General features: G+C 43.6%; 2 protein-coding genes across 2 annotated transcripts in view; both read left to right on the top strand.

Moving 5' to 3' along the window:
* Positions 1 to 9,030, top strand: part of LOC130702682 (adhesive plaque matrix protein-like) — a 35,282-nt gene extending 26,252 nt beyond the window's left edge. The window contains 1 exon segment of the mRNA XM_059497473.1: positions 7,828 to 9,030. Within this exon segment, the coding sequence (XP_059353456.1) occupies positions 7,828 to 9,015 (1,188 nt within the window). The 3' untranslated portion in view covers positions 9,016 to 9,030.
* A 4,963-nt stretch (positions 9,031 to 13,993) lies between these two features.
* On the top strand, positions 13,994 to 16,069 carry LOC130702681 (uncharacterized). Its single transcript, XM_057524309.1, has 2 exons — positions 13,994 to 14,758; positions 14,972 to 16,069. The coding sequence occupies exons 1-2, from the start codon at positions 13,994 to 13,996 to the stop codon at positions 16,067 to 16,069; spliced, it is 1,863 nt and encodes a 620-aa protein (XP_057380292.1).
* The last annotated feature ends 7,695 nt before the right edge of the window (positions 16,070 to 23,764 follow it).

Genomic DNA, 23,764 nt, shown 5'->3' with positions numbered 1-23,764 from the left:
CCGCCTTAGTTAACTGCCTACTGGAGTACGCTATCGGGTGCTCTTGGCCGTTTTGCATTTGAGATAAGACGGCCCCAATACCATAGTCGCAGGCGTCAGTGAAAAGAATAAATTTTTCATTAAAATTTGGATATGCGAGAACCGGCGGTGTAACCAGGGATGTCCGTAACTTTACAAACGCGACTTGTTCTTCGTCTCCCCAGGTAAAAGGTCTTTTACTAAGATCTTTGTGAGTTAACCTAGTCAGAGGTTTTGCGATTGAACCAAAGTTGGGAATAAATCTCCTATAATAACCTGCTAACCCGAGAAATGACCTCACCTCATCGGCAGAAGTAGGCGTTTTGTAATTTAATATTTTGTCGATTTTTCCAGGATCAGGTTTAATTCCCTCAGTCGAAATGACGTGGCCCAAATAATTTACAGAACTTTTAACGAATTGACATTTCTTAAGTTTTAATTTTAAATTGGCAGTTTTCAATAAGGTAAAAATTTCCCGAATATCTTTCAAATGATTATCAAAAGTATCCGAAAATATAATGACGTCATCCAAATAAACTAACGCTTTATGTCCCAAAACGTCTTTCAGTACATAATTCATTAATCTTTGAAATGTGGCGGGTGCATTGCACAAGCCAAACGCCATCCTTTTAAACTCGTAAAGATTGTTTTCTACTACAAAAGCCGTTTTTTCAATGTATGGTTCATTCACTTGAATTTGCCAGTAGCCGGAGGCCAAATCGAGGGTCGTAAAAAATTTCTTCCCATATAATTTATCTAACGTTTCATCAATCCTTGGCATAGGGAATGAATCTTTTTTTGTAATGCTATTTAATTTCCGATAATCAACGCAAAACCTCACGTCTCCGCCTTTCTTCTCAACCAAAACCACAGGTGACGCCCATGGAGAATGAGAATATCGTATTACATTTGCGTCCATCATTTCCTGCACTTTATCCTCCAGTATCTTTCTTTGGTGGTTCGTAACTCGATAGGGTCGTTGCCGGATAGGGCCTCTTCCTTGGGTATCGATCGTATGCTTAATGAGATTAGTGCTCCCTAATTCCGAGTCTTTTGTTGCGAACAAGTCATGAAAGTCATTTAATAAACTTGAGAGCGGAGCTTGAAATTCAGCGTCGACTTCCGAAATTAAAACTAGCTCCCGTTTTTGTGTAGGCTTTTCCTCTGGTTGACATAAGGCAATCTTACCAATTACGTTATGAATTACTTCGATTTGGCCTAAGGTTGTATTCCTAGGAAGTATGACTTGACTTAACGAATGGTTTTCGACCATAATTTGATATTTCCCATCTCCCGATACAGTTCCAACAAATTCTTCAATAAAAATACCGGCCGGCAAATCCTCTGCTGGGGTAAAAATAAATGTGCTATTAGGGGGGACATACGGAAATGAACCTGTCATTTGCGCTGCGATTACGAGCGCCGTCTGACGAACTAGCGTCGTCTTTTTGACCGTCGTAATTGCCATGTCTGGTGCCCTAGAGATGGCCGATCCCTGCTCATCCCTGGCTAAGTAAATACGTTTGGCTTCTCCGTCAAGCCGAAACCCGTGTTTCTGGATTGCATCCCATCCAAGGATACAGTCTTCAGAAACACCATTTGTAACAATGAACTCTTGCCGTAAAACGGACTCTCCGTAACGTACGGGCAATGTAACTTTACCCAGCGTATGCAACTTGTTATCTCCCACATCGTATAAATCGAAATCAAGCTGACTGCAGGTTACTTGATTTCTCGAGGGAAGCTTTTGAAATATCTTCTCGTGAATTATGCTTCTAGACGCGCCTGTGTCAAATAATGCCTGTAAAGGGATCTGAAAAATTTGTAATGGAATTCTGGGGGTCGATTCGTTTATTATTGTTGTTAATTTCGCAACTTGTCGGGATTTCAACTGAGGTACCCTATCAACTGACCCGAAGTTACAGTTGATACTTATTGGTTTCCCTGATGCTGAGGGGGACCCGGAATATTAGGCCTACTGGCCCTATACTTGGGACAATTGTTTGATTTATGGCCGATCTCACGGCAAGAATAGCAAATTGAGGGCTGTGCTTGTTCCAACATATACCGTTGAAATTTACGGCACTCCGATTGTGTGTGACCCCGAAACCCACAATAGTTGCAAGTTATTACATTCTCAATAGGCCCATTGTTCGGATTATGACCAGATCTTGGCGAAGATGGCATATAATTTGTAGGCCTATTTTGGTTCTTATCCCCTTGATACGGGTGGGTGTTACTCTTAGGGAAAGGTGGAGGGTTTGTCTTCCAGTTCCTTTCCCGATTGCCGTTGCCTGTTTGAAATGATACCCTTTTTTTATATGGGGCACCCGCCGAAGAAGAGCATTATCCTTCTTATTAATTTGGAGTTGTTTGACCGCCTGACTGAGCTCGCGCAGCGCGTCTTTAATTTCATCCTTCTCCGATTTCGGAGTGTCTACGATCTTGTTCCCTTGACGTATATTCGCGACGGCCTGATTGACTATTGCTTTCTGATCGATTAACATCTGCTTAATCTCATGCAATTCTGTATTTTCTACACCTTTCGACTCGTCGATCGCCCTAACAAACTCATGTTTTTCACGGTCAGATTCGAGTGCTTCCAAGCGAACAGCATAAACGCGTGTCGTTGCAACCAGTGCGTTAAAGTCGCCAAATTCTTTGTACTTAACTTTCGCCTGTAACTTGGAATCCAAACCTTCGATAAATTTCTGCATGAGAATAATTGAAAAGGAACGCTCGATATGGCCTACAGGATACGCTTTTTTAAAGATTTCCTGAAGACGATGAGCATAATCAATTATTTTTTCTCCCGGTTTCCGTTTAGCCTTATTAAATTTCTTAATATACAAGTCAACGTTTTCGTCCCCGTGAAAGTGATCAAGTAAAGCTTCTTTAATAGACGTATAGTCATGAGGATGATCTTTGACAATATTTTGCACTACGGAAAAAGCCTTATCAGTCATTTTTGCTCGCAACATCTGAATAACCTTCTCCTCTGACCATCCTGACCCCTCAACTACGCTTTCAAAGGATTCGATCCAGGAATCAAAACGAGAAATTGGACTCCCTGAAAAAGAAGGAAGCAGTTGTAAGCGCGCGAAGGTATGTTGGGTAGTCTGAAGATCGTTCAAGTCGTTGACCGTGGCTGCCCGTGATGGGGATGAAGAACTAGCCATGTTTGGATTAAATGAAGGGAAATTTATTGTTCCTCGTTGTGGATTCGGAGGGAGTTCTGGAATGCCACTCGAAATTGCCTGATGCCCTCTGGTATCTCTTCCGGTCGTCTGGAGGGTTGGATGTGAGGAACGATTCGATTGATTGATCGTCTGCAACGTTGGCGTCTGCTGTGTGTCCGCCGTTCTTGCGAGGTTGTTTCCGACAGCGGCGATGTGTGTTGGGCCGGTGTGGCTTGTAGTTGGGTAATGTTCGTTTGTATGCACAACAGCGCTTGTTTCAATCGTATTTCCGTTTGCGTGATTAGTGGTTTGATGTTGTTGGCCTCCTGTGCGTTGACTGGGTTGTTGGCTTCCGGAAAATTGTTCAGTTTGTCCAAGAGAAGTTGAATTTCTGGTTGCAGCACCTCCAAATTGTTGATTAAGTTTAGTTTTTCCAAGTACGACGCTAGGTTGTTCACTTCCTTCAAGAATGCTCGTTGTGATGCCACTAAGATTTCTTCCAGATGGATTGATATGTCGCTCACTACGGTGATTATCTCCACGTATCTGCCGTCCTCGTCGGTGGTTTCGATATCTTTTCTCGGAACGAACCCGAAAATTCTTCCCGCTCTCGTTGGTGTGATCTTTTGCAGATCGATGAGATTGTAGATTTGACCGTGTAGACAAGTCAAAACCTGTCTCGCGTGCCGGGTGAAAATCCCCTTGAGCTCCGTCACAACCTCCCCTGTCTGCTTCTTCGTCTTCTTCGGTATCGGTCCACTGACTTTCACTTCCAGAATGGATGTCAGGTACTTCAGGAGAATCCTCGGTTGTTTCCAATTCGTCTGCGTCGGCTGTTCCACGTGGTAATTCCTCTGGACGTCGAGCATCAACTGGACAAGGTGATCCCAGATTTTCGGGTCGCTTGACTGAAAATCCTTCTCCCTCTCCTTGAGGCTTTGGAGGGTTAGTAATAGGAACGGCAGCTGGCTTTTCGGTGACTGAAAGATGTTGTTTTCGTTCTTTTTGACTTCTTGCAAAAGATGCTTGAGACTCACGTTGAGCTGTTCTTCCATTGGCTGCTCTCTTTTCCGAAAAGAAATTCGAAACGGCAATCGAGAAAGATTTGGTGGGAGAAGTTTGCTGGGAAACGGACCTTCGTTTTGGCGAAAGATGTCCTACAATTCTGTCTAAAAGGGAGGGTGACTTCGTAAAAGTCGAGGTTTTCTCTGTGCGCTGGACCTGAGGTTTGCGAGCGTTCGATATGTCTAGACCAGGTACCGACTCGTATGCGGAATTTGATCTTAACTTCCTCTTCTGAGAGCTATCAGGAATCGCCCTTGGTTTTAAAACAGGGGAAGCGGACTTTTTAATAGCGTTTGTTTTCCTATTGGAAGTCTTACACCCCGTAAACTTATCAGCAACGGCAGACTTAGCAGTGGGTAATGCTTCAAAATTGATAGCTCTCGCTACAGATTCGTCAATAGGTGTAGTGGCCTCAACAGAAATATTAGTAGCGGCAACAGGCGTTCGAGAAAGTTTAGGCCTACTGTGGAAAATATTATCAGTCATTGTGGGTGAGTCCGAGAAATCGCTGCCACCATTATGTAAAGCATCTTCTCTGTGAGAAGATGTACTTTACGGAATTAAGACAAATTGGAATGAATCGAACTCGGAGGCGATTTACCCACACGATGATTTATATTTATCCAAGTAGGGCTAAGCGGTACAGAAGTCAGTTGGGATAGTACAAAAGGAGTCAGACTAAAGAAAGAGAAGTCGGAGTGTAATATGATACTGTAGTATAAGCTTACCGCGGTGGCTTGAGCGGAGCACGGGCGAGGATATAAGAGAAGGCAGCGTTAACAGGAGTTCGTCGGCACGTGGGTAAACAATATGGGTGAACCGAACACTCAGACAAGCACGTGACACAGCTCAATTCACTTGCACCAATTTATCAATGGGGAAGCACTAGCTGAACTTGAACCCCGCCTGTAAGAGTCAGAGGCTCATCGACAACTAAACTTACTCAGATCTTGGTTCACCACGAAACCTCGCATATTGCACAGCAATTAACAACTGCGCAATTACATGTCGCAACTAATGAAATTTGATATATTAAGTTGATGGTGCAATACAGATCAACGCCTAAGCAGCCAATCACAAATGTTGCTAAGCGGCAAGGTGCCGATGTAATATAATACACTACTGCGCAGTTTATATGGCGTAACACATGAGTCATATATAAAGAATAAACGGGAAGGCATATCGAATAAAAACATTTATTTGCTTCTTTACAATAGTCAATGTTTTCTTCTTGCTATGCTATTTGCCAGTCTGATCAGCGACTGTATAACTATCATAGCTTATTTGTAAAGCGTCTGGCTGCGGGTATCAACATACTAAGGTTGAAACCCAGTTCGATGCTCAACCTTGGACTAAATTCACACATGAATTCTCTCTTCTATAGCTTGAGTCATAATATTATTATATAGTCAATGTATCTCATCTCGATATGCTATTTGTTAGTCTCCTTTCTTATGGTGTAAATACCGCAGATTATACGTAGAAAGTCCGCTTTTGACTTCAGTAATTGCTCACACAGGAATAACACAGTTTTGCACACACAATCAGATTGGTTGAGCACCAAACTGATCTTGGTACTTTTATCTCGATGGTTTTCACCTGTTTCACTTCACGTTGAGGGGAAGCACACGTGCACTGTGGGAGCTTGTGGTAGTTCTCTCTATGGATTAATGCAACGGTTTATTTGTATCTGGACTGCTGGAACTGCCGATTGCACAACCGCCAGACTAATATTTGAAATTGCTAATTCTTCAATCGCGGCTGTTACATCATTCTTCGTTCTTCGTTTTTTTCTCCTGAAAATGAACGAAAACCAGTAAATAAAAGATCTATGTAGTAGATTAAATTGTCCTAATGATAGTATTGAATAAGAATAAAAAAGCGAAACGAAAAACACAACAACTTAAACGATAATCTGGGAATGAAATCCCAAACCGAATGCTGACCTATGAAGCTAAGAGGTTCATTGAAGGATTTATCACCAAGTCTATTGAAGTTGTCCATCATGACTACTGCTGGCGATGACTGAGGCAACGGAAGGTCAAATTTGGCTTCGATTTCCCTTAAACTAGGCGGAATGATGACCTCAGCGCGAGTTTCCGAGTATTCTTCCTCTGCATAAATATTGGCAGCGGTGCCCAAAAGAAGAATAATCAATTCGCACACGAACAGTACCTAACGCACGGAGAATTCTTTAGTTATTGCGAGTGACAAAATTCTTCGAAGACCCACTCGAAACATTAACGGAATACAAACACAGAGTATTACGTTGTCATCCTGATAAGAATCCATATGACAAGTCCACTACTCAGTTTCAAAAACTTCAGGTAAATAGATTCTGCACATTAACCAAGTAATGTGATAGATACAGTTAATTTCTGGTCATTCCAACAGGAAGCTAAGGAGGTGCTCTGTGACCCAGAAAAGCGAAATGATTATGGCAGATGGAAAACAAGTGGAATAACAATTTCATACAAGCAATGGATTGTCATAAATAAACGATCTACTGCCGTAAGTATTATATGTGCAACATCAGGATGTCTTTCTATGTAGGTTTAAAGTAAAATAGATTGAAATATTAAAATTAACACAGGTTCTCCACTGGGCCATACCAAAACATGAACAAAAAATGCTACGATCAAGCAGTAGCAAGTCAGAGATAATAAAACTGAAACAAAGTAAGCTTTCACCTAAAATTGGTTCACAATATTGTTCATACAATTCCATCCTAGAAAAGTTTAGGAACTATGAAATATGAAAAAGAAAATCTTTGAACATCTGAATTTATTTTACTAGTGTATTCAATATTGACTGTTGCAGTTGTGTAATATTAACTCGATGAAAAGCTGAATAAAATATGTGCATATAAAGCAAGCATCTTTCGAACCGTTCGGTCATTAAGTTGAATGCTACTTAAATGGGTTCCAATCGACATTACTTGTGTATTCTCGATCAGGCACTGGCATTTAAAGATGCACTTCTAGTTCTTCAAATGCTAATGCCCAACTAATCTCACCAAAGAAATACAATTGAAGTAGGTCAGTTTACTTTGTTCAACAACTTAGCCAGCTCCAGCGCCAAAGAAGTAAAATTAGGCGCAATTGTAAAGAGCTCGCATTGCCGACAGACAAATTAATCACCTACTGAATACTACTGGAACGGATCTTTATTTCTAGGGTTCTTATAATTGCCAATGATTAAAGTTACATGAGAAACTAGCACAATGCGCAAGAGAAGCTAAAACACGTTTCTTGAATTAGGCTTCCAATTCCAGCGCCATACCAATTTTGTGACCTCCTTGGTTGAAGTTTTTCAGATCAACCATTGACGATAGGGTAATGGTAACACCTGAATACGAAAAAGAATAAGCCTCAATATGATTTAACTTTCAGTTACAACGTACCCTGGCGGAGTTTTTGCTGATAGCCAAGGCCAAGCTGGGAAGCGTTATTGATCTTGGCGCGGACTGCACTGTCGTTATCTAACTGGTACTTGCAACCAATACCGAATCGGGTGGCATTTGAACCGGCAGTCCAGGCAAGTTGGACACCTGTTTCTAGATTAGCCCGAGTACTACCCTGCACCGAGCTATTACACAGAGGCGCCAGTGTATTATTAGACAACAACGTACGCCACTCAAAGCTACTACACCGAAGCTCCCGCCTACTATACCACAAAGGCCCCTGAGTATTACACCACAACCTACGCTTCTCCGTCTTACTACACTGAGGCCTCAAAATATTACTCAGCTCCGAGCTACACAACAACTGTGTCGTACTACACCACGACAGAGGCGCCCAAGTACTACGTGGCTCCAACATACTACCCCGTAGCTGCCCCGTCTTACTATGCTGAGCCTGCATACTACGCTGAAGCCCCGAAGTCTTACGCTGCTCTAAGTTACTACCCAACGACTGCTCCTTCGTACTACGTGGAACCTAGCTACTACACCACAACTTATGCTGCCCCGTCTTACCACACAGAGGCTCCTCAATACTACACCACGAAGGCTGCTGAATACTATACCACGACTTACGCCGCTCCAGCCTATTACAGTGAGGCTCCTCAGTACTACACTACAAAGGCTCCCGAGTACACAACATATGCTGCGCCAAGCTACTATACCGAGCCTCCCATGTACTACACCACAACATACGCCGCTCCAGCTTACTACACCGAAGCTACCAAGTATTACTCAGCCCCAAGCTACTACCCGACTGAGGCGCCACAATACACCACCACGTATGCTGCTCCAGTTTATTACACCGAAGCTCCTGAATACTACACCACAAAGGCTCCTGAATACTACACGACTAAAGCCCCGGAGTATTACACACAGAAGGCTGAGTACTACACCACAACGTACACTGCCCCGGCTTACTACGCTGCAGCTCCCAAGTATTACCAGACTGAGGCTCCGCAATACTACACCACCAAGGCGCCGGAATACTACACCACAACGTATGCTGCTCCGAGCTACTATTCCGAAACCCCCAAGTACTACGCCACTACCTACGCTGCCCCGGCTTATTACACCGAGGCTCCGCAATACTACACCACCAAGGCTGTTGAATACTACATGACGAAAGCCTCGGAGTACTACATCAAGAAAGCAGAATACTACACCACAACTTACGCAGCTCCATCTTACTTCACTGAGGCTCCCCAATACTATACTACAACGGCCCCCGAGTACTACACCACACCGTATGCTGCACCAAGCTATTACACTGAGCGTCCCAGGTATTATTAATCGTAAAAATACGTTGTCCGTCAAGCTCAATAGTTAAAAATAATTAGATCTTGTTTTATTATTGGCTGCCCTCGTTCCAAAATGAGTATTTCCCTGCATTGTGTTTATGCAATAACTAGTCGCCCCATACGCATTTGGTTTATACCTGAAATATTGAATACAGCTATTATGTCGTTACTCAATCTACGTGTTTTTAGTTTTTATTACATAAAGCGGATGAAGGCGATTTTAATTAGTGTTCGTACAACATCGTAATTTCTGAGACTTGTGCATTATGACCTTTGTGGGAAATATATCATGGTTCTTCGTAAAATTGCAATGAATTTATTTATACAGTCGCTTAGCACAAAGTCGCATTTATTCATTGCGTTAGTCCACAAGCATTGTTGAGTTGTGGACTAACTTCCACAAGTTGTTGTGTTTAAAATGTATTTATCTTTCGCTATTTAATTGAATAGCAAAATGAAATGTAAATATTTTTTCCAGTTTGCATTTACACAGTGTTGCAATTATTGCCCTCTTTTGTCTGTCATGTGTTCCAAGTGCTGCCATCTGTCCCCAACTTTGTTACTTCACTTCCTTTTCCATAGAGGTCAGGTCAAACGGGAGTCGACCTCAGGCCTCTCTTTCACTTACTCTGGGACTCGGGATTTGGCCCGAGATCCGACAGGACGTTAAGAGGGGGCTCTGCCGTTGGCTGGCCGCCCTCGCGTTAGTCCTTAAGAAGGAGCTTTGCTGGATTGCTGGCTTCCCTTCGCGACGTGAGTGTAAATTAGTATATGTGTTGTAAGTATTGTGTGTATAATTGTGTTGAATGCCTTGTTGTATGTGTGTGTATGAATTGTGTTGAATGGCTTTGTTGAATGTCTGTGTTATAGTGTCGTGTACGTGTCTTGAATAATGTGTTTTGTATGTATAAATGTGTCAGTTTGTTGGTATAAAGGAAGAAACTGTAACATTTGGTGTCAGAAGAGGGATCTCAACAGGCCATCGAACGACTTTTACAAAGTCGCCTACATCGGACCCGCATACCGCCCACGTGAGAAGGAAATTTTCACGTACCTGGTCGCCGCCATCGTGGATTGTCTTTACCGGCGCCGAAGGGGAGTGGATCCCATCCCGCCGCGACGTCTTTGTTGAAGAGTGGAGGAACGGTACAGGTAAGTATTTCTACCCCTGTTACCTATAGCCAAGGGCTATTAAAATAAACAATTCCAGTGCATGTTTTTTTTTACTGTGTGTAGTTGGAAGTGTATTTTTCTTTTCTTTTCGGCATACCTCTTGCCGCTTTGTGTGGTGCGTTCCGTCTTCTTTTTTTCTCTCTTTTTGGGACGGCCCACACGTTTTGGTCGAGAGACATTTTTGTTTTTGTTTTTCTCTCTTTGTCCCTTTTTTTTTGAGCGACCATATCGGCAGTACGCATCACGTTTTGAGAAGTTCTTCTTGGTTGCCCTCCTTTTTTTTTAAGGGCAAGAAAAGAACTTCGGTGCGAAGCCGTGACGTAGGGCCTTTCTCTTTTTTTTTTGCTTACGGCCTGTTGCTCGCTTTTGACGGCATCGTTTTTTTTGTGTGTTCCTCTCATGTACAGAGGATATTTTTTTGAAATTTTCTTTTTTGTTTTGTTTTGTTGAGCCTTGCTCGCAATTTTTTTTTTTTTTTTTTTTTGAGCTCAACATCTTTTTTTTGTTGCTGGTCTGACCATCTTTTGGTCTTGAAGTGAGACCCGTTGAATAAGTGCTCTTTGTTGGCACTTGTTTTGTTTTTGTTTTTTTCTCTTGGACTTTGGAGTCGTTTTTTTTTTACTTTGATTTTTGTGGCATTTAGTCCCTTCTCTTTTTCGTTTTTTTTCTCGCTTACGGTGTTTCTGCATGTCGGATTTGGATACCGACATTACAGACCCCTTTTACGGTTTCGAACCCGAATACTATCTTCGGACCCCGAGAGAATCTGCTCGTAATCCGTCCGCAAGGGCTCGTATCGTCCGCCCAGTACCGCGTCCGCCTACAACGAAAACGAGGTGTCAGAAATCCGAATTTGTTATTACGGGAGCAGAGCCAACACCGATAAACATGGCAGACAATGCAGAGCTGATTGTGGCTCTTAATCGGTTCGCGGAAGTCGCAGCGGCTGATGGTGCGGCGAGGCAAGATCAAGTTGCCCAGCTCGTCGGCATCATCCACGCACAACAACAGCAAAACAACGAGGCTATCCAAGCCCTTGCTGCCGCGATACCAGCTGCACGAAATGCTCACCCGTCAACAATTGCTGTAGGTTCGATACCGCGCTTTTCGGGTGCTGTAGGTGAGGAAGTGCAGGGCTTCATCGACCATGTCGAGAGGGTAGCCGGTCTTGAAGGCTGGACCGTGGAGAACCGTCTCCTGGTGGCTGTAACCCGTCTTGAAGGGACCGCCTCCCAATGGCACGTACAGACGGGCCATCTTTATGATACCTGGGCGCTTTGGTCGGCCGCGTTGGTTGTCAATTTCGCGCGTACACTATCGTTTTTAGAGTGGAGCTCGCTTGTGGAAGCGCGAACGCAAAAGTCGGGGGAGTCGTGTCTTGAGTACGCGTTGGACAAGCGTCGGCTTTGCCTTCGTTGTCCCGTTGCACTACCTGAGGCGGATGTCATCAAATTGTTGTTACGAGGTCTCGCAAACCCCATCTACGTCGCAGCTCTAACGTCACCGGTACCAGTAGATTTCACGGCTTTCCTAGCACGACTTCGCGACCTTGAGCAACTTGGTTTAACTCCCGCAATACCAAGTGTACCCACCCCAATGTTAACAACGGAACCTGTTCTAACAGCGCCTCCGACGAATGTTGCTCCATCGACGCCAGATTTGACCGCCCTCTTTCAAAACTTGGGAGACAGGTTGGTGAGCCAAATTTCTACATCGTTATCACGGCTTACGGTTAATTCGAACCCTAACGTTCCGCGAGGGGGAGGTGGAGGATTTGTCCCAAGAGGCCCACCACCGAGGTTGTGTTATGCCTGCAATCGGCATGGTCATATCGCCAGAGATTGTCCGACAAAAAACGACGGGGTAGTGCGTCGAGGGCAATGGCGCCCTTGAAGGGATTTTTTGTGACTGAAAGTCGCCCAGCCTTGCCTCTTATCAAGGTGTGGATAAAAAGTGTAGGAGAAGTAGTAGCACTTGTCGACTCGGGTGCTAGCGTCAGTGCCGTGCGGCTAAGCGTCGTCCGTAAGTTTTTAGATCCGCTGCGTAAAGTCACAAAAACTAAGTTAAGGGGAGTCGACAACAAGGTTGTGCGAGTAGAGGTGTCCTTACCCTTATCCATCAAATGGAAGGACAGCTGTGTAACCCTACCGTCCGTAACCGTTCTAAGGACCGCTCCCTTCGCACTAATCTTGGGTGTCGACTGGATTGTAAATAGTAAAACTAACATTGTAGTAAGGGGAAAGAGAATTGAATTAGTCAGGGAAGGGTTAGTTGTGAAGGAAAATAAGGGGGTAGTGGCACAGGAAAATAGGGATTTAGATTTAGTAAGGGAGAAAAGTAACGTAGAAGAAAAGGATGTAAAAAGGGAGGATATAGCATTAATTGAGGGAGATTTAAGTCATGGGTGCAGGGAAGTCGAAGAGGGCGAAGGAAGTAAGAGAGAGGAAGTTTTGACGAAGGAGAAAAAGAAGGTGCGATGGTCGGAAGAAGTGTATATAATTAACGAGGAGATGGGGAGGGAGGAAAATTTTTTGGAGGAAGAACGAAGGAATGAGGAATATCTTGACGTTAGCGATGGGCTCATAGAGTCTTTCGCGGAAGAATCGCCATCAAAACGACGGGGCTGGATGCCTGTAAAAGCGGATGGACTCCAGCTAGTTCCACCCAACTCGCTCGTTTTCGTAAGGGGGAGGTTGTCGTCGGACATATCGGGGACAGCATATGTCAAATTTAACTGCTGTGCGAAGCCGGGGAAGGAATGGGTGATACCCGCGAGCGTTGTCTCTGTCCATAATGGGCTAACGGAAATTCCCCTTGTTAATTTTTCCCCCGTGGAATTACGCCTGAAAAGACGGCATTTCTTTTGTGCCGTTGAGATGGATGAAGACGCTGTACTGTGCACAATTACAGACAGGTTCTCGGAGGTGTGTCCCACCGTGCACCCGGAAGAGCAAGAGGTCGAACTCAATTCGCAAGTGAAAGTCGGGGAAGGATTAGATCCTTCCCAACGGAAAGCGTTACTGATAATGCTCGAGCGTAAGCGAGCCTGCTTCCCGCCGTCTAAAAGGCATATTGGTCACACCACAGAGGTTGTCCACCACATTGACACGGGAGATGAGCGTCCCATTAAATCGGCGCCATATAGAGTGTCGGCGTTTAAGCGTCAGGTTATTGCCGACAAAGTAGAAGAAATGTTAGAAGACGGGGTGGTGGAGGGATCTTTTAGCCCTTGGAGTTCCCCCGTTGTCCTAGTCCGCAAGGCAAAGTCGGGGGATTATCGGTTCTGTATCGATTTTCGGCGCCTTAACGCAGTGACTAAGCGCGACGTCTATCCAATGCCTCGGATTGACGATGTCTTGGACAGACTCGCCGGCGCTCAATTTTTCTCATGTTTGGACCTCGCGAGTGGGTATTGGCAGGTGCCCGTAGCCTTAGAGGACCGGGAGAAGACCGCGTTTGTCACTCCCGATGGTCTCTACCAGTTCACGCGCTTGCCATTTGGGTTGTGCAACGCTCCTGCGACATTCCAGCGCTTGATGGATCGTGTTTTGGCCGGGTTGAAGTGGCACATGTGTCTAGTTTATCTAGACGACATATTAGTGTTTGGGCGAACGTTCGAGGAGCACTTGGCACGCCTAGAGCTGGTATTAACCGCCCTAGAGAGAGCAAATTTGACCCTCAACATCGGAAAATGCGTTTTCGGAGCCGCCAAGGTGTCCCATTTAGGACATATTATCGATGCGGAAGGAATCCGCCCGGAAGGATAGAAGGTGCGCGCCTTAACGTGTATGCTTGTGATGAATTTGAAGTCGCTACGAGGATTTCTGGGACTCGCGTCGTACTATCGGCGTTTTGTCTCAGATTTTGCGGCATTGGCTCACCCTTTGCACGCACTCCTCAAAAAGAATTCTGAGTGGAGGTGGACGGAGCGTCATGAAGGCGCAAAGAACAGTATCATTGAGCATCTCACGACTGCTCCTGTTCTGGCCCATTTCGATGATGCTCTGGAAGTCACCATTCAGACCGACGCAAGCCAGACTGGACTTGGAGCAGTATTGACACAAGATGCTGGTGAAGGACACCGACCTGTGACTTTCATCAGCAGGGGGCTGTCGGATACTGAAACGCGCTATCACGCCAATGAGTTGGAGTGCTTGGCGGTGATGTGGGCGCTGAAAAAGTTGCGCACCTATGGCTATGGTAGACACTTTTTTGTCAAGACGGATAGCTCCGCCGTAAAGTGGATGATGGGGAAGAAAGATTTGAAGGGGAAGTTTGTGAGATGGGTTCTCGAACTGCAGGAGTTCAATTTCACGATTGAACACCTGAAAGGGACCGACAATATCGTCGCAGACACACTGTCTAGAAATCCGGTTGAAGTCCTGACAACAGCCCAGGATTCCGAGACAATCTGTGCGACCGTTAGAGAGCCCGAAATGGGTTTTGCCTCACGAGAGCTCGCCCTCTTGCAGCAGCAAGACGGCCAGCTGAGAAAAATTTTTGTAGCCTTAGACACCCCTACTCCCTGTAAAATTTCGCAAGAATTCGTTATTCGCGGTAAAGTTTTATTTAAGGAAAATAGACGCTCTGGCAAGAAATTCCTCCTTGTTGTTCCCTCCATTCTCCATAGAAAGATTTTAGAAGCGTGTCATGATCTCCCCTCATCTGGGCACCAGGGTATTGAAAGAACCTTAGCAAAAATTAAGAGTAGGTTTTGGTGGCCACGGCTGGCAAGTAGTGTTAAAATATTCGTTATGTCTTGTTCTTTCTGTCAGACACATAAACATGCGATCGGTCAGGTGGTTGGCAAACTACAACCCATCGAACCACCCTCTGCGCCATTCGAGCTGATTGGAATCGACCACTTAGGTCCGTTTAAGCCTACTGCTTCAGGACATCGTCACATTATAGTCGCGATCGACTATTTATCCAAGTGGGCCGAAGTCGCCGCCGTTCCCGATACGTCGACGCAATTTGTCACTTCGTTCCTTGAAACTAACGTCGTTTTTCGACATGGAACACCGCGTCGCATCATCAGTGACCAAGGGACGGCCTTCACGTCGCAGATGTTTGCTGAATGGGTTGCCCGGTGGAACGTGAAGCACATCCTTGCGACAGCGGAACACCCGGAAACAAATGGGTTGGTTGAGCGAGTAAATCGCACCCTGACGCTAGCTTTTTGCGCCTTTGTCAACGAGGACCATACCGGCTGGGATTCACACCTATCTGCGGCAACTTATGCCATCAACACCGCACGCCAAGCCACGACCGAAACCACTCCGTTCGAGTTGGTCAATGATCGCGCCCCTGTATTAGCCATTGAAAACCTTTTTCCGTGGCCAGTGGAGCAACAAGAGTCACACGATGTTTTTAGCTCGCGTGTCTCAGATTTGAGAACGTCGGTAAGGCTGCGCATTTTAAAGAAGCAGCGCAAGGTGAAAGAACGAGTGGACCGTACTCGAAGGCCAGAACCTGAACTTCGCCGCGGCGACCTCGTCCTCGTACGTCGGAAACCCAGGAAGAAGAATGCAACGAAGACATTCCTCCCCAAGTTCGTTGGTCCCTTCCAAGTTGTCCGCAAAGTGTCAGAGACAACCTATCTCGTCGAAGACCTGCCAGCAAACAGGAAGAGGCTAACTTACAGAAGCTTCAACGCGCATTGCTGCCAATTGCGCCGCTTTCACGGTAGGACTGATGCTGAGTGGGATGAGTCAGTCAGCGTAGAAGCCGATGAATCGTCATCATCGTCTTCCTCGAGCAACCCTTCCACGTCCGAATCGGAAGAAGAGCCCCAGCCAGCTACGCCCATAACCATAACAAGAGTAGGGAGAAGGACAAAACGCCCTGGATGGTTAAAAGACTACGACCCTTGACCGTAACACACCTTCTTTCGCTGTCGTACTACTGTAACACACGACGGAAAGCTCAAGATAATCGATAGCAGGAATCCCACTTTCATAAGGTCAGTTACAAAAGACGGCTCAAAACTTATGAGGATATTGCCTAGTCGAGACAAAATATGACCCAATGAAATTCGTCAGATTTTCCTAGGCAAAAAGTTTACAATATGTTGACTTGCCAGTAAAATGCGTATCCGCAAAGGCTAGGTAGCCAGCTATTCCTACCCCCATGTACATAAAAGTGCACAAATCAATGGCTGTCGATATTACTCGATCCATTGCTTTTAGGGAAGGTTCTGGTATACTTCGAACACCTGCCTATGCATTTAAAAAGCTGATCATTAAATCTGGCATTCTCCTTGTCAATTTAAATATTTCCACTCACGTTTGGCACCATAAAGCCATGGAAAATATCGGTACGCATTGGAGTACACCCCCCATTTTCCATACTTCAATATTTGAAGACATTCCTTCGGTTAGGCCCTGGACACCAGCCTCAAAGAAGGACTGAAAAAGAAAAAAAAATCTGTCATAACTGCACTGTTATTTTGGTAGCATACTTCATGTAGAAGGATGCATAAAACATAATTAAGGGCAGGGAATCATGTACATGCTTTCAAAACCAATAACATGTACTACATAGCCACAGAAACTGTTGACACTACATCCAATGTTTCAATATCTCTCAAGAGGCACAGAGTTATATGATGAACATGCCATTTCCTGTATGATTAAGTTATATATTTTAGAACCTTATGGAAATAATATCACTGGCATCCAGTAGAGAGCTTACCTGCCATAAGAATAAGTATTCGTGCTGACTGCAAGGAGTAATTTACACCTATTTTGATTAATATTTCTGGACCGAGATCGCCAAGTACAACCAGATAGGCAATGCAGCAGCCCAGATAATGGCTATTTCCTCATTTCGCCCTTAGATTTTTATATGTTAAGGAAATGCTTAAATATTCGGCAGAGATAGGAGTTTCGGTTTGACAGTTTTTATTTTAATTATTGAAAAAATAGCCAAAAAGGTTGCGCTAAGCACTTGACTGACATACTAGTATCCTCCAGACCTGCCCCGATGGAGATCATATTGCTGTACTATATGATCCCCATCTCGCATCAGCTGATAGCTCTTACATCTCTATTCAGTTCTGCATTGGAATGGGGGGCCAATGATTGGTGGACCAATCATTGTGGGTGCCATCATCATCATACCAACGCTTGACGTTTCGAGTTGTAATTGCTTACAGACTCTTGGTACTAGTTCCCAACATTGGGAGGGTACCATACCCAGTCATTGTTCAAGTGCCGCTACGTTAAAGATGTTCACGCAACTATTATATACCGTGAATGACGACCCCAAACCATGTTGATAACGCTAGCGGGCATTTTCCGTCTTAAACTAATTCTCATTTAAATTCAGTGAAACTATTGCACAATGTAATAAATGAACTGTATTCAGAAAATAGTGATAAACAACATCCAAGGTAATTATAAACAAAACACTTGAGTAAATGTTTAAAATTTTCAATTATTATGTAGCACTCACGAATTAGGGCGTGGCATCCCGCACCGTTAATGACATGCAAGAATACTCCATATCACCTTGCGGCCGATTTTGGCACTAGTGCATTCATGCATTGGCTTGGTGCTATTCTAGTTGTGAAGGGAAAGTAAGTTAAAGCTAATGTAGGTTTGTCATTATTTATTTTTTGCATTCATATCCAAACGTATAAGTAGCCCTGCATGCAGCTCATCGCGTCTGTTGGGCCATAATACTTTAACAATCACGGTTTCTAAATTTCCGCTTTGGAAAATAATGACCTTATGCCACATTCCCAGGACTTATCAAGTCTAGTTGATAATGGTTGTTCGTAATTACAATCCATTCAGTTGTCACCATGAATATTCCACAAAGGATTTTTTGAACGTTAGTTACCTTTTGGGTTATGCGTTAAAGATTGAGTCTACATGTTCAGGTATAATACATATGCATATGCATGCAAGTATATACATAAAATACATATGCAAACGTTGAATAATCAAAGAAGTTTGATGTTTCACGCTAGCGCTGTAGCGTACTGGCGCGCTAGTAATGGTTTCGTTTCGCACACACATTTATTTCATATTTTAGATTACTCCAAAAGTATAAACTCTACGTAAAGACAAATTCCATTTTCATGTTCCTTGAGTAATTTTTAATCAGAATCATCTATAGTTATCTAGATTCAATGCTATTATTTTTTAATAGGAAAATATTTTAAGCCCGACAATATAAGCGCGGGCTTATTTTTTAACCCAACTTTACCGTTTTTTACGTTTTATTAAAAAACTTTGAGTCCCACGAGAACACAATCCTCACAATCGTGATCCCCGTTCAATTCTGCATCGAAACCATGTATTTAAAGCGAAATCTAACATTTTGTCAAAATTGCTAAGAGAGAAGGCCTTCTCACTTTTGTCAAAATCGGAAAAAATCGAAATCTCTCGGAATGCGATGAAAATCCCACAGTATAACCCTATTTTAACGCGGATTCAGAAAAAACCATTTGTTTTATTTTCAAGTAAGCCGTTTTTGAAATAATCGTAATTTAAAGATAAAGTCGGGCTTATTTTTTTAAACCCAACTTCCCCGTTTTTTACGTTTTATTAAAACACTATGAGTTCCACGAGAAAACAACCCTCATATTCGTGATGCCCGTTCAATTCTGCATCGAAACCACGTATTTAAAGCGAAATCTAAAATTTTGCCAAAATTGCAAAAGTGAGAAGGCCTTCTCGCTTTTCCATTTTCCTCAAATCCTAGATTATGTGTGTATTACTATTATCCTAGATTATTATTGTATGCTGCACCAAGCTACTATGCAGAAGCCCCGAAGTACTACACTACCACCTACGCCGCTCCTTCTTATTACACTGAGGCTTCGCAGTACTACGCTACAAAGGCTACCGAGTACAGAACAACGTATGCTTCGCCAAATTACTATACCGAGCCCACCAAGAACTATTCTACTACTTATGCTGCTCCGGTTTACTACACCGAAGCTCCACACTACTACAGCACAAAGACCGCTGAATACTAGACTACTGCTGCTCCAGAGTATTACACGAAGAAAACTGAGTATTGTACAACCACTTACGCAGCTCCAGCTTACTACACTGAGGCCCCCATGTATTACAAGACTGGGGCCCCTCAATACTACACTACAAAGGCGTCCGAGAACTAGACCATAACGTATGCCGCACCAATTTATTACACTGAAGCTCCAGCATACTACACAACAACCTATGCCAGTCCTAGCTACTACACCGAGGCACAGGAGTACTATTCAGCTCCAACGTCGTCCATCATGTTCGATGATAGGAGAATTAGATTTTGTTTTATTTGCAGTCCTCGTTCCAAGATGAATATTTCCCTGCCGTGTATTTATGCATTAACTAGTCTAAACGAATGTGATTTATAAATAAAATGTTGAATACAGCTATAATGTCGTTGCCGAATCTATTTGTTTTTAGTCTTTATTACATAAAGCGGATGAAGGCGTTTTTAGTATGTGTTTGTACAACATTGTAATTGCTGAACACAGTATACAATTGGTATTTATAGATATGCTCGCAATTTATATATTCAGTTGAGTCGCATTGATTCGTTATGTTAGCCCTACGGCATTGTGTAGTTGATGTGGTTAAAATCCATTTATCTTTCCGTTGGTAGTTCAATATAGCAGAATGAAATGTGATTTTTTTTTCAGTTTGCATTTACAACGCTAATGGCTATTTCCTAGTTTCAATCTGAAAATGCCTATGTTAAGGTAATGCTCAAATATTCGGCAGAGATAGAAGTTTCGGTTTGCCAGTTTTGATTTTAGTTATTAGGAAAATAGTAAAAATGGTTGCGCAAAGCACTTGACTGACATGCTAGTATCCTCCAGAACTGTCACGATCTTGGCCCGGATCATATTGCTGTACCATATGATCCCCATCGTGACATCAGCTGAAAGTAGCAGTAAATAGTACTAGTAAATACATATACACACCTTTGCAACAATGCTGGACGTAACAAAGTTCATTTTGTAAGAAATAAAATAGAAATATTGACTCTACTGTTGAAACGTTTGAAAATTTTTAAACAACAGGTGCCTTCTTTTCAGTTGGTTCTAAGATCTGGAGAAAAAATCGTGATCAGGTATGAAATAATTTCATAATTGCCAGTACGACATCTGGATCCACATTAGTTTTTGCTTGGTGCTTCATTCAATGGAATAACAATAGTTCATTGGGATGGGGAAGATAATTATATTTTTGTTCGATATTTGAAAATACATACGATAGGTGCGGTGACAGGTAGGGTAGGAATAGTGGTTGTTATGTCAGGATGAACAGATGGATTGTTTGGGCTCAAAAGAAGAATCAGGATGATAGGAAACCGTATAAAACGAGGTCAAATCGACGGTAGAGGTTAGCCGAGTGAGCAGCTCTGACACTGTGTACTACTAGCAGTCTTTCAAATACCAATACCAGAGTTAGTGTGTTACAGTTCCGACCTGCAATCATGAGTAATGTACACACTTCAACTTGTTTAATGATTTTAGTTAATGTGATGATGCAATTGTTGATAAAATTGATGTTTGAACGAGGCGAAGTGCTTCTTTATTTTTGTTTTAAGAACTTCAATGTCATAATGGAATTATGAAAATTAATGTTTTTGTTTTTCGTCAGGTTACTATGGCAGTATGCTGCTACCAGCTGTCGTCTTCCTGATGACTGGATCGACCTTAGGTGTGCCAATGGCTTCATCTTATGGATACGGTAGTTATTCATGCCAGACAACCACTGCTGCGCCGTACTACGTTACAAAGGCGGCCGAGTACTACACCACAACATATGTGGCCCCTACTTACTACAGCGATGCGCCCAAACATTACAGCACCAAGGAACTTGAATACTACACCACCACATATGCTTCTCCAACTTACTGTACGGAGGCCTCGAAATACTACTCCGCACCGAGCTATTACACAGAAGCGCCAGTGTATTACGCAACAACATATGCCACTCCAAGTTACTACACCGTAACTCCCACCCACTATACCACAAATGCCTGACCTGGCCTCTGACGCGACAGCTTATGCTTCCCCGGCTTACTACACTGAGACCTCAAAATGTTACTCAGCTCCAAGTTACGCAACAACTGTGTCTTACTACCACTACAGAGGCGCCCAAGTACTACGTAGCTCCAACATACTACGCCACAGCTTCCCCATATTATTACGATGAGACGACCTACTACACTGAAACCCGAAGTCTTACGCTGCCCAAAGTTACTGCGTGGAACCTACTAACTACACCACAACTTATGCTGCCCCGTCTTATTACACTACCACTTACGCAGCTCCAGCTTACTACGCTAAGGCCCCCACGTATTAAAAAACTGAGGCCACAGAATACTACACTACGAAGGCTCCCGAGTACTACAAAACAACGTGTGCTGCACAAAATTATTACACTGAAGCTCCAGTATACTACACAACAACCTATGCCAGTCCTAACTACTACACCGGGGCACAGAAGTATTACTCAGCTCCAACCTACTACCAAACTGAATCCTCCAAATACTACACCACAAAAGCGCCAGAGTACTACACAACAACATACGCCACTCCCAGCTATTACACTGAGCGACTAAAGTGTTATTAATTGTGAAAGTTGCGCTGTCCGTCGTGGCAAATGACAATCATTTTTGCGCGTTTTGCTTATATGCAAATGCGAAGACAATCACGCGCTATTAACTGGAACCAATTGTAAACTACCGTGGCGTCTGAGCAACTAAAGAAAAGACACGCGTTCAAACATTTGCCAGCGTGTTTTCTTTTTTTTTTTAAACAAGAAGGCGACGTTACCCCAGGTGGTCGCATTTGAATATGCGCATTCTGACCCAAACGCTAAGTATACAGTTAGCGCATATTATGCCGAATGTTGTTTCTTTCTGTTAAGTGAAAAACGCCAGAATTATTTGCCCGTCTTTTTCTTCGTCTGTTGACCGCTCCCAACAGTAGTTGTTGCGCAATCGAAATAGACGATCCACCCCCCCCCCTCACATATCAGCATATACGCAAACGTAGCTGATCCCCTAAAAACATTCAATTTAAATACAGCCTGTTCCGATTTTCTATAAACATTCCGCTATGATTCTTATAGAGAACGCGCAATGATAGGCTCAGGCTAAATTAATACTCTTTTATTTAAAAAAAAAAACGTTCGCCGCGAAACGATATAAATAAAATTTAAATTTGTATACCCAATTTTGACGATCATCGTCTAGAGCGGGCGCAAACAGCGAAAGGAAACGGTGACGGCGTTAAAACTGGGGAGATGGATGTCCTCGTTACGGTGGCCACGATCGGATCTTTCTTCTTCTTTTTATTGTGCCATCGAACTGGAAAATGGAACAATTTGCGTTCGTCCGTTGATGGTGGACATCACGTAGGGAAACGGACTACGTTACTTTTTGACGAGTACAGCCCATTAAGAAGAAACTGGCCGTCCTTGTCACTGCCGTCCTAGACACAACGTCTGTTACGCAATCAAAAATATGAATGAAATTAAAATGAAGTTAATTAACGTGTTTACGTGTGATGGTGACGTTGACGGAAGTCGCTGGATTGAAAAATGCATTGCCTATTTTGGAGAAATAGCCCGGCTGTTTCCTCCTGATGGATGATGTTCTCGGCATCCATGACTCGTCGTGCGTGGGTAAGTGGAATGAACGATCGTTCGGCCAATCAGGTGATGTAAACAAAGGCGTTGCTTCGACGCTGTACACAACGATGTCGGTTGATTTTGATATTGCAACTGAATTGTTTTGGAATTCATTTATACCGTAATGTTTGTGTTGGCATGAATTGTGTAAGCGGATGGTAGAACTCGTTTGTCAGCGGATAGAGTGGCCCATTCATCATCAGGAGGACGTGCTGCTAAATGGCGAATCTTCACCGTTGGCGACATCTTCCTGTTACGTTCACCAGTTTTACGCAGATCAACTTGAATGGATATGAACAAAAATGATCAATCAACGGATGATTGTTTCGTCAATTCGTTTTTTTTTTGCAAAAAACTTACGTTACTTGTGAAATCAATTGTCGTGCTGATTGTTCTCGACTCGGTGTAGGTGGGCGTCCGCTGTCCATCGACCACCAACGTCGTGATCAACTAAACGATAATCACCTGCAAAATGTACTTCAAAACTGAAAATGAGTGATAGATAGCAACCTGCCTTCTCAGACGCTTTCGTACTTTCTGTTACTCACATCGGTCGCTCTTTGCCCTTTTTATGTATCGCCGATTGGTCCCACAGCCAACAGGTACATCACATTTTTGAATCCTATTGTTTTTTGTTGAAGGTAACAAATCGTTTCATTTTTTGTGGTTCTTTTTGCTTCGTACAACGAGTCCTCTCTTCGAAACGTTGGCCAATTGGATCGACCTGATGCCCAGTGGACATCAATCGTGTAGCCGATAACAAACCTCACGTGTTTAAACATGCACAGCCGATCTGGTGGTGACATTTCCGGGTCTTTGACACCCTCTGTGCACCGCGTCCGACGACCTACGTAATATTTTGATCGATCACTGTTCTTTCTTGCGTACCGCGGGATGTCCCTG

The sequence above is a fragment of the Daphnia carinata genome, unplaced genomic scaffold, assembly GCF_022539665.2.
Source record: "Daphnia carinata strain CSIRO-1 unplaced genomic scaffold, CSIRO_AGI_Dcar_HiC_V3 NW_026453148.1, whole genome shotgun sequence".
NCBI classification, from domain to species: Eukaryota; Metazoa; Arthropoda; class Branchiopoda; order Diplostraca; family Daphniidae; genus Daphnia; species Daphnia carinata.
This window is presented reverse-complemented; position numbering and strand designations above follow the sequence as displayed.